Source organism: Rattus norvegicus, chromosome 19 (genome assembly GCF_036323735.1).
Source record: "Rattus norvegicus strain BN/NHsdMcwi chromosome 19, GRCr8, whole genome shotgun sequence".
NCBI lineage: Eukaryota > Metazoa > Chordata > Mammalia > Rodentia > Muridae > Rattus > Rattus norvegicus.
This window is the reverse complement of record NC_086037.1, coordinates 62,032,762-62,045,614: the sequence shown is the minus strand read 5'-3', so window position 1 is coordinate 62,045,614 and position 12,853 is coordinate 62,032,762. Positions and strand designations below refer to the sequence as shown.

Sequence of the window (12,853 nt, the reverse complement as noted above, 5' to 3'; positions counted from 1 at the left end):
CACAGACATAGACACACACAGAGACACAGACACACACATAGATGCACACAGAGACACAAAGACACACATAGACACACAGATACACACAAACACACACAGAGACATAGACACATACAGAGACATAGACACACCTAGACACACAGAGAGCCACAGACACACAGACACACACAGAGCCACAAATGCACACAGAGACATAGGCACACACAGACATACATAGACACATAGAGACACACAAAGACACACACAAACATATACAGACACACACAGATACACACAGAGTCAGACAGACAGACACACACACACATACATGTAGGGGTGTAACAACATATTTTTTAAGGTGGGAAATGGACAGCAGAAGCCTGCAGAAAACTTGTCCCTTCCTCCCATCTTGCCATAGGATTGTGTGTTATGTCTTGCTAGAATCTTGCTGTGCTGAGATTAAATACGCACGCCTCCACATCTGGACTATTACAAGGGTTCTGGGCCCAAACTCAGGCTCGTGTGGTTTGAGTTTTTACACACTGAGTCATCTCTCCAGTCTCAGGAAGTAGTTTTTGAATCAAGCCTTGAAGGAGAAGTGGGCCGGATGGACTGGCGTATTCTCTGAAGCCAGACTAGACAGAGCCTTGTGTGCAAAGATAAAGCCCTTGCGTTTTGCCACAGACCCTGGACACGCTCCAGATGGTCTGGGCGATAGCTGAGGATGAATAGGTTATAAAACTTATTTGATGGCACGAAATACATTTTGTGGGGATGCTTTATCCTCCGGTCAGCACAATGATGGCATGATGTGTCAGAAGGGGACCTGCCTGTCCCATCAGACAGGGGAAGACAGTTATCGCCTGGGCGCAGGTGGCCTTCCACACAATAGAACTGCATGTGGTACCACTCTGTACGCGAGCCATCCCATAACTAACTTCTACGCTAGTTATATCACAAGCCTCCCACATGCTGACTGCCCAAAGAGAAGAAGAAGAAAAGAATAGTAAAGAATTTATCAAACAGGTATCATAGCAACTTTATCTTTCTCTAGAAGAAATTTGAACATGAACTGGTTTTCAGACAGCCATTGAACAAAGAGTTGGATGAAGCCAAAACACAGACACATTCACCCTGTGCGTTTTGTCCCATAAACAAAAGAGTGATTATTTGGTGCAATGAGGGAAAGGAAGATGGATGGCGGGTGGCTATGTGGATGGCAGCATATGAAGGACCGATCTCCATCCTGCAGCCCCGGCAGTGGTCCCAGGATGAGCATGGTAGGCTTGGTGCTTCTGTGGCTTACACTGAGCACTGGGGCCACGGTGGCTAAGTCAGAAGGACGCGGTCTCTGCTCAAGGAGCCAGGTGCTCTTCAGAGACACTTGCTATGAGTTTGTGCCGCTGGAACACACCTTCCACGGTGCCCAGGGCTGGTGTGAACGGCGCGGAGGTCATCTGGTCTTCATTCCTGGTGAAGACACCCAGCAGTTCCTGCAGAGACACGTTACCCAGGACAGAGAATGGTGGATCGGGCTCACGGGAGGCTCGGCGCACAACGGCACTACGGGAGGTAGGTGCCGCATAGCTGGGTCTAACAGGAAGCATGTGATAAAAATTCTTATCACTACGTCTTACCCAGAACCCCATGGGGCAAATCAACATGTCCTAATTTTCATGGCAAAGAGACCATTAGTTGTTTGGTGGACCGGGTAAAAATAATTCATGTATAGTAACTAGCAGAGGGGGGAGTCTAAAAAATATGCTTCTATTCTTCCAGTTTCCACTGCAGTCCATGCTCTCTGTGGTGTGGTGCCTCTGTGTGTACATTCTGAGGGCAAACCTCCCCTGGGAGGTTGCAAAGTCTCACAGCTGAACAGTTCCAACCACCTTCTTGGGCTCTAGAAACTTCTGGAGCAATGCAAGCCACTTCAATATGAACTCAACCCATGCCCTGAGTCGTCTCCCCATGAGCATCAGGGAACACTCAGGGCTCTACATTTTGCTACTCCCAGCTCGGTAGCACCACCTTTTATGGGTTCTCCAAGATAGTGTCCAGTTAAGTCTGAGCATTTGAAACTAATGGTGAGGACGAATCGGTTCTCTGGTGTGGGGAAGAGAGCAATCGACAGAGCACCTATAGCACAGGAATTGTTGAGTTCGGGCTCCCCTTAAGGGAGGGTAAGAGAGGACTCCTGCCAAGCCCTGCTACACTTGATTCCATTCAGGCTCTGGGATCTGGCTGGACACCTCGAATGTGAACTACAGCAACTGGCAGGAAGGGCAAGCCGCGCCCGCCCCGGGGGCCTGCGGCTACATCGGGAGTGGTCCTTCATCCCAGTGGGCTGCCCTAGAGGATTGCGCACAGACCTTTGCCTTCATCTGCGAGTTTGGTGAGCTGGTCTGCTGGGGCTCCCTCCCTGCGCCACCTTCTCTCCCTGCCTCCTGTTCCCCTTTCTCCTCCCCTCTGTCCTCATCTCTCTAACCCCTCTTTATTGACCACCCCCCCCCATCTCTGCAGGTTTCTTGTAGTCTTTCTGTCCTCCTAACTGTATCTCCATGTCTCTTGGTGGGTCTCCTCCTTCTCCTCTCTTCCCCATCTGTCTCTCTGGGTCCCTCATCTTCCTGTTCAGGCGCCTTGCCTGTAGACTTCTTCTGATACTATCTGGCTTGTTTGGGACTTTCTCCCTTTCCATCTCTTGATGCTTCCCTCTCTCCACCCCCATCCCCTGTTCCCCAGGCTCTGCCTGTATGACGCTCAGTATCTCTCCATGTCTCTTTCCTCCTCTCCAGCTGGCCCCATTCCAGCCTGGTGTCTCAGAGTCCTAGCCCAGTACTTCCCCGATCAGTGTAGGTTCCTAAGTTGTCACCTTCCTCTGTTGCAGGGGTCGGCCACAGTCTGGCTTGTGAGGGCCACAACATCACCATGCACTGCGACTCAGGAGAGGCCATCCTAGTCCAAGATGCTTTCTATGGGCGCCAGACCCCCTATTTGTGCACCCGGGGCGTCTGGCCTCCCCCAGACCTGGAGGGAGACTGTGGCTGGGTCAGCGTCAAGGATGAGGTGGCAGGTAGGACCCCAGGGCCCCACAGCTCTGGCTGGATCAGAGAGCACTTGCTGATCTTCTATCTGCATTAGAGGGTTCTGGAAAATTCTGATACTCTTCAGATATGACCTGGGCCCCCTCCATGTGGGGACCCAACCAATCTCTGTCCACATCACCAAGCTCTTGACCAGGACACTGAGGCAGGTTCACCAAGGTCATCAAAGCCAACTCCTGCGGCAGGAAGTCTTCTAATCTCCCCCTCCTGAGTGTAGAGAACATCAACTTGGTTAACCCAATTTTTAAAATTACAAAACAGTTCAAATCTACAGGCAAAAGTAAAGAAAGTTGGATTGTGCGGCTTATGTCTGTGATCCTTGAACTTAGGATATGAAGGAAAGAGGGTCAGGAGTTCGAGGCCACCCTTAACTACCTAGAAAGTTTGGGAACAGCCTGTGCTACACCGGGCCTGGTCTCACATAAGCCAGAATATTGTGACAAACTCCAAACAGCCACTATCCACCTTCGTTAGCTCTTAATACAATGTGACATTGTAGCATTAGCTTTAGATTTATTCATAAAGAACTGAATATGGTACCACAGGGCTCCCACCCTGCCTGTTACTGCTGGAAACACTGTGTCCACTGAGGCGCACTGGGTCCTCAGTTCTGCCTTCTTTCTGCACATGCCTAAGCCTTGAGTGATCTTGGCTATGTAAATGGTGCTCTTTCCTGCGTCATCCGGCAGCTTAAAATTGTTTGGAGCCATGTGGTCCCTCTTGGCTCATGCTGTTCTAGTTTATTTAGTTTGCCTCTCATACAATGCTCCCCCCCCCCAGGTATAGCCAGACGACAACCTTAGGTGTCATCTCTCGGGGTTCATCTACCTTGTTACTCTTGAGATGGGGGGTCTCACTGGAGTGGAACTCATTTAGACGAGGTTAGACTAGACAAGCAAGCCAATGAGCCTCAGGGGTCTGCCTGTCTCCACTCCCCCAGTGCTTGGATTATACATCTGACCACTATACCCACTTTTCTACCTGGGTTCACCCTGCTTTTCTACCTGGGTTCTGGGGTTGAACTTGCGTCTGTGTGTTGGTGTGGTAGGCGCTTTATCGACAGTGTCATCTCCCCAGCCCTTAGAGCAGACATTTCTGATGCTATTCCCTAGTTATGTGGTGGTTTCCCTTGGGCTCCTCCCACCCCCTTTCAATCAGATAAAATCTCCTTTGACCAGTTCTTGCTCCATCAAAGGACTCAGTTTCAGGGACTACCGGGGCTTCCTGGGGTCTCCTGTGAAGACTCCAGAATCTTCCTGGATCCAGGACCTCAGGGAATCTGTTTGTTGCAGTTACCACTGTTCAGACACAATGGACCAGGAAAGGTTTCAGCTCCTCAACTAATGAGGACACAATGTTGCATGCCCAGTCCTGGAGCCCAGGACCATGGGTTCAACCTCCCTGATGTGCCTGTTAGCGTTTCCTCTCAGAGGTCTCTCTCTAACCGAAGACCTGTGAGGAGTGGAGGAGTGTGGGGTGCAGAGTACTCTCCGTGGCTCCTCCCCCTAAGGAGAGCAAGTCACTTCTCCCTTGGAACTCTTCCTTGCCCACACCTCTTTGTCCCACGTGTTCACCACAGTGTCCTTGCTCCCCTGGAACTGGTGTAGGGGGAGGAAATACTGAAGTCAGCTTGTAGTTCTCAACATCTCTCTTCTGAGTTCCAGACTCCTGTGCTGGGTCCTCCAAGATAGAAGGGCCTCAGTTGGACGAGCTGAGGGTGGAGGCTTCCTCACCCAGCATGCTAAAGCTGGGCTGGCTACTTCCTCAACAGTCAGCTGTAAGTTTTAGAAACAGGGTCAGCACACCCCAGGGAGCACATTGGAAGGGAAAGGGCGAGAAAACCTGGCAGGCCCTCAACATCTGATTGTATCGGAGTACCTGATCACTCAATCACCAAGTGGCCAATAAACATTTATTGAGGACCAATAGTGCTAGGCGCTACCCTGGGCTCTGTAGAGATAGGATGAATCAAGTGTCTGCTTTAGAAGAGCTCAGAGTCCAGTGAGGAGACAGATAAACGTTGCCGCAGGAGGGGGCAAAAGGCACCATGCATTTATTCAGTAAAGCGTGGTAGATTTACCATGTGTCGGCCCTGTGTGTGTGTGTGTGTGTGTGTGTGTGTGTGTGTGCGCGCGCGCGCGCGCGCGCGCATGCGCGCGCGTGCATGTGCACAGGGGAGACCCAACAGTGTGCAGAACATTTAAAATACTCCCCAGGCCTTCGGAGACCTCCATCTAGTACTGCGGATGCCCACAGAAGCATGTAGCCAGATGGCGGGCGGTCACCAACTAGGCCTCACTGTGCTAAGGTATTATGCTGAGAGCTGGGCGTGTAGCCGACTACAGACAGCCTGCCTGGCATGTGGGAGGTCTTAGGTTTAATTCTCAGAAGCCCCCACACCCCCAAAAGCCACAATTGAAGGAATTAATGTTTCGAGTTGGAGGCAGTGGCCTATACCGACAGTCCCAGCAACTCGGGAAGTGGAGAGGAGATTGTTTGAGGTCAAAGACTAAGGACAGCCTAAAGGGCAGAATGAGACTCCACCCACAATGCTCCAAAACTAGAGATCAGTCAGCTGTAACGTGTACCCCTTTAACCTCAGCACTTGGAAGGCAAAGGCAGGTGGATATCTCTGAGTTCAAGACTAGCCTGATCTACATGGAGTTCTGTTTCAGTTTTCTAGTGAGGCTTTTTTTTTTAAAAGCGTAGAAAGAAAGGAAGTGGGAAAGAAAGGAAGGGGATGAGGGAGGGAGAGGAGGGGGAAGGAACAGAGGGGAAGAAAAGTGAAAGAAGGAAAGGGAGGGAGGAGACAATCTGTCAGTCATCAATGGTCAATCGTGTTAGGTCATTAAACAGGGAGGTTTAGTCCTGGAAGACCTGAGAAACCAAACAGCCCTTACAGTACCCTAATCCCTAGAACTGTGGGGGGTGGGTGGGGAATGAGATGGGGTTCAAAAAGCCACTCACGAGGCACAGGGGTGTCTCAGGTATGCTTAAGACCACCAGTCACCTGACTTGGGGATGGAAATCCCCCACCCTCAACTCAATCTCTAGGATTGTCTAGTTGAGAACAATGAAAACCCGTGAGGCCCTCTAGGCAGGGGACTCTCTCCTCAAGGAAACGGAAGAGAGCTGGGGAGGAGAAGCCAGCAAGTGGACACTGCTGTGGCCTAGAGAGTCCACATTGAGGATGAAGAGAAACTTGAAGCATCCGAGGTCTGGACTCTGTCTCAGAAGTGGTATTGGCCGCAGTCTTTCCCAGAGCCCCGAGAAGGGAAAGCAGCCGGTCCAGCCCACCCAGATATCTGACCTTTAGAACGGAAGGACAAGAGCCCGTGCTGCTCGGAGCCACTGTTGGAGCAGCTGGAGATGAACACGTGTCCTCCACACGTGCTGGGGCCCGGGTGTCTGGGAAGTGAGATTGTGATGTGGAACGGAGTCGGGTGAGGGGACACGTGGGGCGGGGACAGGGGCCCACAGAGGAGATGGGAAGTAAGAGACCACCAGGAAAGGTGCAGGTTGGGGGTTTGGGGAAGGGGGAAGGAAGGGGTTGCAAAGTCCTACAGGAAGAGGGGGTTTGGTGGTATAGGAAACTCCAGAGCGCACGGTGTGGCTCTAGTGCACAGGGCGACAGGAAGTCCATCCAAGGAAGCCTGGGCTTTTCTTGCTGAGAAGAGGTGGAGGCAGCGGGGAGAGCTGGGATTTGGTTTTAAAGGCACCCGAGTTGCCGTGAGTGCCCGTGTACGCTAGAACACAAACAGGGAGCCTGGCACCCGAAACCTAGGTGGGAGATGCAGGTGGTACCCTTGAGAAGATTCTAGAAGCAAACCTGGTGGTATTGCTCCCTGGTGAGAGAGTTCAGGATGGTGTGATGTCCCTGGCCTGGACCACTCTGTGTCTGAAAGGCTGAAAGAGAGACTGAGGGATGAAGGGAAAGAAAGGGGGAGCAGGGTCCCAGGCTTGTCAGAACGGAGGTTTTGAATAACAGACATCCACTGTCTAATGGTTACAGAGGTCAGAGCCCAAGATCAGATATCAGGAGGGCCACGCTCCCTCACCGTGTGTGAGAGGGCTTCCGGTATCCCTTCGTGTCCTTGGCTTATGGAAGCGTCAGTCTCTGTTTCTGTTTCTACAAGCTGGATATGAGAGAGTATCATTGGTCCCTGGGAACCATCAACCCCACGTTTGATAGCAGCATAGCAAACAGAGAAGAAGGGTGGAGCCTATACCCAGGATGGTGTTTGGGGACTGGGGAAGTAATGTTTACTGCTGGCTGAACAAGGACGCAGGCATTTTACTATGTCACAGCTTAGAGCAAGCATGGGCGGTCTTCCTGTCATCTTAGCTCAGGACCTGTAGGTGTCAACAGGCGTTGATGGGTGGGTGCTGAGTATCTGAGTGGATAAAGTAACATCCATGATGCTCTGCTGAGTGTATGTCCTCTTCTCTCTCACGTCGTTCCTATCTACGTGCAATGTGGATGTCTCCCAGGCCAGTGTCAGGGGCTGCAGGCATGCCAGGTTGCGGCAGATGGGACCTACTTTGGAGACCCGTGCCCCACTAGGGGCAGCTACCTGTGGGTGCAGTACCGGTGTCTGGAAGGTGAGTCTCCAACTGGGTGGGCATGGGAATTTCCTTGTTTCTGTTGTATGTCAGCTTGAAATTCTCCTCCCCAGGTGACAATTCCCCTCCAACAGCTTCCCTGTAGACAGACATCCAGACACCCTTGCCTCCTGGCCTGCTCTCTTGGAGCTCTGTGTGTGTATGTGTGTGTGTGTGTGTGTGTGTGTGTGTGTGTGTGCCACACACAATTTCTTTTTTTTAAATTTATTTATTCTTTTATGAGTATACCATTGCTGTCTTCAGACACAGCAGAAGACGGCATCAGATCCCATTACAGATGGTTGTGAGCCACCATGTGGTTGCTGGGACTTGAACTCAGGACCTCTGGAAGAGCAGTCAGTGCTCTTAACCACTGGGCCATTTCTCCAGCCCCCACAATTTCTTTTAAAATTGAATTTAAAAGTATATATATAAATATATATATATGAATGAATGATTTGCCTGTTTGTATGTTTGTATGTGTGGGTGAAACACGCATGTGGTGTCTGCAGAGGTCAGAAGAGGGTGACAGATCCCCTAGAATTGGAGTTACAGATGCTGTGGGCCTCCACAAGCGGGCTGGGAACCGAACCCAGATCCTCTGCAAGAGCACACCAAACCACCATCTCTCCAGCCCTAAGATCAAAACCTAAAAGTCATGAATTAGCCCGCATTATCACAATTTGTAAAAACGTCATGATAAAGAAGGGAGAGTCCTTCCCTTCAACGTGACACTCCCCCATTCCCCCCTAAGGAAATGCTACTAATATTGAGAGGACATTTCCTCTCTACTTGTAGAAATGTCAGCAGACATGGCTGTGAGTGAATATATATGCAGTTTGAACTAAAACATAATCATATGAACCACGTTAATCTACAGCCCGTCTTTTCTTTTTTCATTTATAACATGTCCCGGACACATCTCTAAGTCATTTCCTTACATTTTTGGAGGGAGGGGCGACTTGGTTCTGTGACCCAGAATTTACCCAGGATCTTGGGTGTGAGCACGGCTGTGGCGCTGCCCACTGAAGCCTGAGCACCTCAGTAGTGGCCACACCACACGGGAGACAATGACCCCCCTCCTCCAGCAGCCCTCCACTGCCCATGGCTCCCCAGAAGGATAAGACCCCATGAGAGTCTCCATCCTGTGTCAGAATGCTGCTCGGACTGAGCACTGTGTAGGTTTCTGCCACAGTGCCCGCCTATCTTTTTTTTTTTTTTTTTTTCTCTTTTTTCCGGAGCTGGGGACTGAACCCAGGGCCTTGTGCTTGCTAGGCAAGCACTCTACCAGTGAGCTAAATCCCCAGCCCCTTGTGCCCGCCTATCTTGACATGGACCCGGGATTGAAATCGCTAGTAGTTCGCTAAGTGCATTTTAAGTGCCATCAGACAGCCCTACATTACCCTCCCGAAGAGGTGCATTAATTCATTTTCCTACAAAGAGTACAGACGCCAAATTCTCTTAAGGGTGAGACAGCACACTGTGCCATCCTGTGACAAATGACTCAGAAAAGCAACTTCTGCCCAGGGCATGAGCCATAAGGACCTGAGGGGAAAGGATGAATCATTGCAGCGGGGAGGGAAATGAGGGGTTCCCAGGGACATCGTGCAGGGAGTGGAGGCAGTGGAACAGGTACAGGAAGGGGAGGGTTGTGGCCAGCAGGCTTTACCCATGGCATTTGTTTGCTGGTTGTGTCTCGGTGAAGCAAGACTGAGGGCCGTTTTCCCTCTCTTGTTGTCTGGGAAAAGCAGGTTCATATGCCTTGGCACCAACTTTGGTGGTTTTGCTAGTGGGCAAAGCCTGTCTTTCGGAGATCTGTCAGCGCAGGGTGTCACTGAAGTGTGTGGCTTAGGACAGAGGAAGGTGTGGCAACCACATTTCATCCTGTCCCTGTGAACCAGGGTGTTCTGATGAGAGCTGTCCTCTGATTCATGAAGAGGGAGCCAGAGGCCAGCACCCTGAGCACCCCTTCCTGGTCCCAGTTGCACCCCGAGCACCCCTTACTGGTCCCAGCTGCACCCTGAGCACCCTTACTGGTCCCAGTTGCACCCTCACAGCTAAGGGTGAGAGCCTGATGTTGTTCTGCCTCGATCCAGAGTCTTTCACGTTCAGTTTTGCGGCCAGGCACGGGAAGGCTGCGGTGGGTAGGTTTACACAGGGCTATGTGGAGCCCAAGCTGGTTCTGCTTGTCTCTCCACCCCACCCCAGCTTTTGAAGTTCAAGGCTTACCAAGTTTAATGGGGACCAGCTTATAGTCACTCTTCTGCCACCTTTAGCTATTCTTAAAGAAAGTTATTTTTTGGGGGGGGGGGGCGTTGTTTGTCTGCATTAGATATACTTGGATAATCAGTGTCCCAGTTACATAAATTAAAGTTATGAAGCTGTTAAACGGAAGAGCACAGCTTTAGGTCTGCCACACACACCAAGCTCTGTGATGCATTAGGTTATAAAGTGCCAGGTCCTGGGTAGTAAACACGGCCTGTGCCGTCCGTGCAAACAGAACAGCATGCATGTTTTGGTGTGCTTGTGCGCCTGTATCCCTCTCTATGAAACAATCTAGGGTTGTGGTGACAATGACTGCCACTAGTCATCAAAGCAGGGGTCTTGAGGGATGTGCATGCTTTCAGGGTCCTGCCTAGTATGTGAGAGATCCTGGGTTTGAATCTCAACGCCACATACATCCAGGCATGCTTGTAATCGCAGAATTCCCAAGGCAGAGGCAGGAGGCTCAGGAGTTCAAGGCCATCTGAAACTATGTTTTGTATTTGAGGGCTGAGATGTACAAATCCTGTCCAAGAAAATAAAACAAAAATGAAAATGACAAACATTTAAAAGGCCAGAGAGATGCTGACTCAGCAGCAGAGGCGCCTGTGGTCGGATGGCCTGACGTTTATCCCTGGAGGCTACATGGCAAAGAGAGAGAGTTGGCTCTTCCAGGCTGTCCTTTAACCTTCACATACATGTGCATACCTGTTCACGCGTGCACCACAAACAGTGAGTAAGCAAACAAACAAGCAGATCTCTCGAAAGTAGAACTAATCAGGAGGCGGAGGCAGGTGGATCTCTGTGAGTTTGAAGCTAGCTTGGGCTACACAGTGAGTTCCAGGTCAGCTAGGGCTATATAAAGAGATTCTCAAACTAAACTGAACTAAACTAAACTACACTACACTACACTAAAAATAGTAAAACTATAATAAACTTTAAATGTCTTATATAAAAGTAATGGCCACATGGGTAGAAGGAAGTGGGTTTTAAGCAGAAACAGACATCACTGGTTCACGAATTCACAGAGCATCCTGCTTGGGTCTGCAGGCCTGCGGCTGGTGGTGCCCAACGGGAACTTCGCCTTTGACAATGTCACCATCTCCCTGATGTGGCTCCTTTCTCCCTACACTGGAAACCTGTCCTGTGTACTCAGCATGGGAGATGGCTATACCTTTGACCCCTACTACCCTCCCAGGTAAGAGTGACCTCTGATCCTTAAGGCAGGTTGTATCGGTCAGCTTCTGCTGTATAACAAGCAACCCCCAACCCTAATGGCTGGGACCATAGTTTTCATTTCTCAGGGTTCTGGGGATGGCTGCCTAGATTTCCCGGCTGCGCTGACCCTGTGGGTGGTGACTGGACCAGGAAGGCCTCTGTCTCTCGCATGTCCCGTGGTTAACTAGATGTCAGCGGAGGGCATGAGCTGTTCACTATTACACAGGCTGGCCTGGGCTGGATTCCGTGTGGTTTCTAGAATTGAGAGTCAAGTGTTGTGAGAGCTATTGGGCTTCTTCTGTCAGTGTGGAGTGATAGCGCTGCCCTAGGGTGGTGCCAGGTAGTGTGCTCAGGGTTTCTACTGCTTCGATGAAACACCATGACCAAAAAGCAAGTCAGGGCAGGACCCTGGAGGCAGGAGCTGATACAGAGGCCATGGAGGGTGCTGCTTACTGGTTTGCTCCTCGTGGCTTACTCAGCCTGCTTTCTTATAGAACCCATGTCCACCGGCCCAGGGATGGCTCCACCCACCATGGGCTGGGCCGTCCCCCACTGATCACTAGTTGAGAAAATGCCTTACAGCTGGGTCTCATGGAGGCATTTCCTCAACTGAGGCTTCTTCCTTCTCAGAGGACGCTAGCTTGTGTCAAGTTGACGTGAAAGCAGCTAGGACAGCTGGGGAGATGGCTCAGGGGCAAAGAACCTGAGTTTGATTCCCCAGAACCCATTGATAAAATAACACCTCAAACCCCACCAGGCACAGTGGTCTACCCTGCCTTCCCAATGGTGTGGCAACAGTAAGAAGATCCCCTAGGGCTTGCTGGCCAGCTAGCCTAGTCTACTTGATGAGGTCTGTGTTAATGAGAGACACCTGTAGTAATAAATAAATAAATAAATAAATACGGACAAGACCCAAGGAATGACATCTGAAGTTTTCTTCTCACTTTTACGTGCTCCCATACACACATGTACATGCATGTTCACGTGTGTGCAGCACCCCAACACATAAGCGACCCTTTCTCTCTGACACCTATTTGGGCAGCAGCTCTAAGCAAAGATCACCAGCATCTTGTCTCTTCTGGGAGCAATTGACTGGAAAACATCATGAATTTTTTTTAATTACGTAGAAGCCATACTGTGCAAATGTCATTGTGCTTAACCTACCACTTTCCTTCCTTCATTAATTCCTTCCTTCGTTTTTATCTCTTCTTTCTATTTTTTTAAAGATTTATTTATTTATTATATATGAGTACACTGTAGCTGTCTTCAGACACACCAGAAGAGGGCATCGGATCTCATTACAGATGGTTGTGAGCCACCATGTGGTTGCTGGGAATTGAACTCAGGACCTCTGGAAGAGCAATCAGTGCTCTTAACCACTGAGCCGTCTCTCCAGCCCCTATTTCTTCTTTCTGAGACATTTATTTATTATAGGGGGGCACTCTTGTGCCACATGCACGTGTAGAGGCCAGAGGATAACTTTAACTGAGGAGGCAGATAACTCCTTCCACCACATGGGTTCTGAGAATAGGACTCAGACCATCAGGCCTGACAGCCAGCTCACTCACTGAGCACCCCTTCTGTCTGTTGGTCTGCCTGTCTGTCCACCTGTCATCCATCTGCCTGTCCATCCATCTGTCTGCCTGCCTGTCTATTCATCTGTCTGTCTCTGTCTCCCCTTCCCCCCTTCT

At 50.4% G+C, this 12,853-nt stretch overlaps 1 protein-coding gene across 1 annotated transcript in view; it reads left to right on the top strand.

Moving 5' to 3' along the window:
* The first annotated feature begins 290 nt into the window (after nt 1-290).
* Nucleotides 291-12,853, top strand: part of Pkd1l2 (polycystin 1 like 2) — an 86,974-nt gene continuing 74,411 nt past the window's right edge. Inside the window, exons 1-5 of the mRNA XM_039098121.2 lie at nt 291-1,551; nt 2,207-2,371; nt 2,864-3,049; nt 7,572-7,682; nt 10,995-11,142. Of these exons, the coding sequence (XP_038954049.1) occupies nt 1,158-1,551; nt 2,207-2,371; nt 2,864-3,049; nt 7,572-7,682; nt 10,995-11,142 (1,004 nt within the window). The 5' untranslated portion in view covers nt 291-1,157. The remainder of the gene's footprint in view (nt 1,552-2,206; nt 2,372-2,863; nt 3,050-7,571; nt 7,683-10,994; nt 11,143-12,853) is intronic.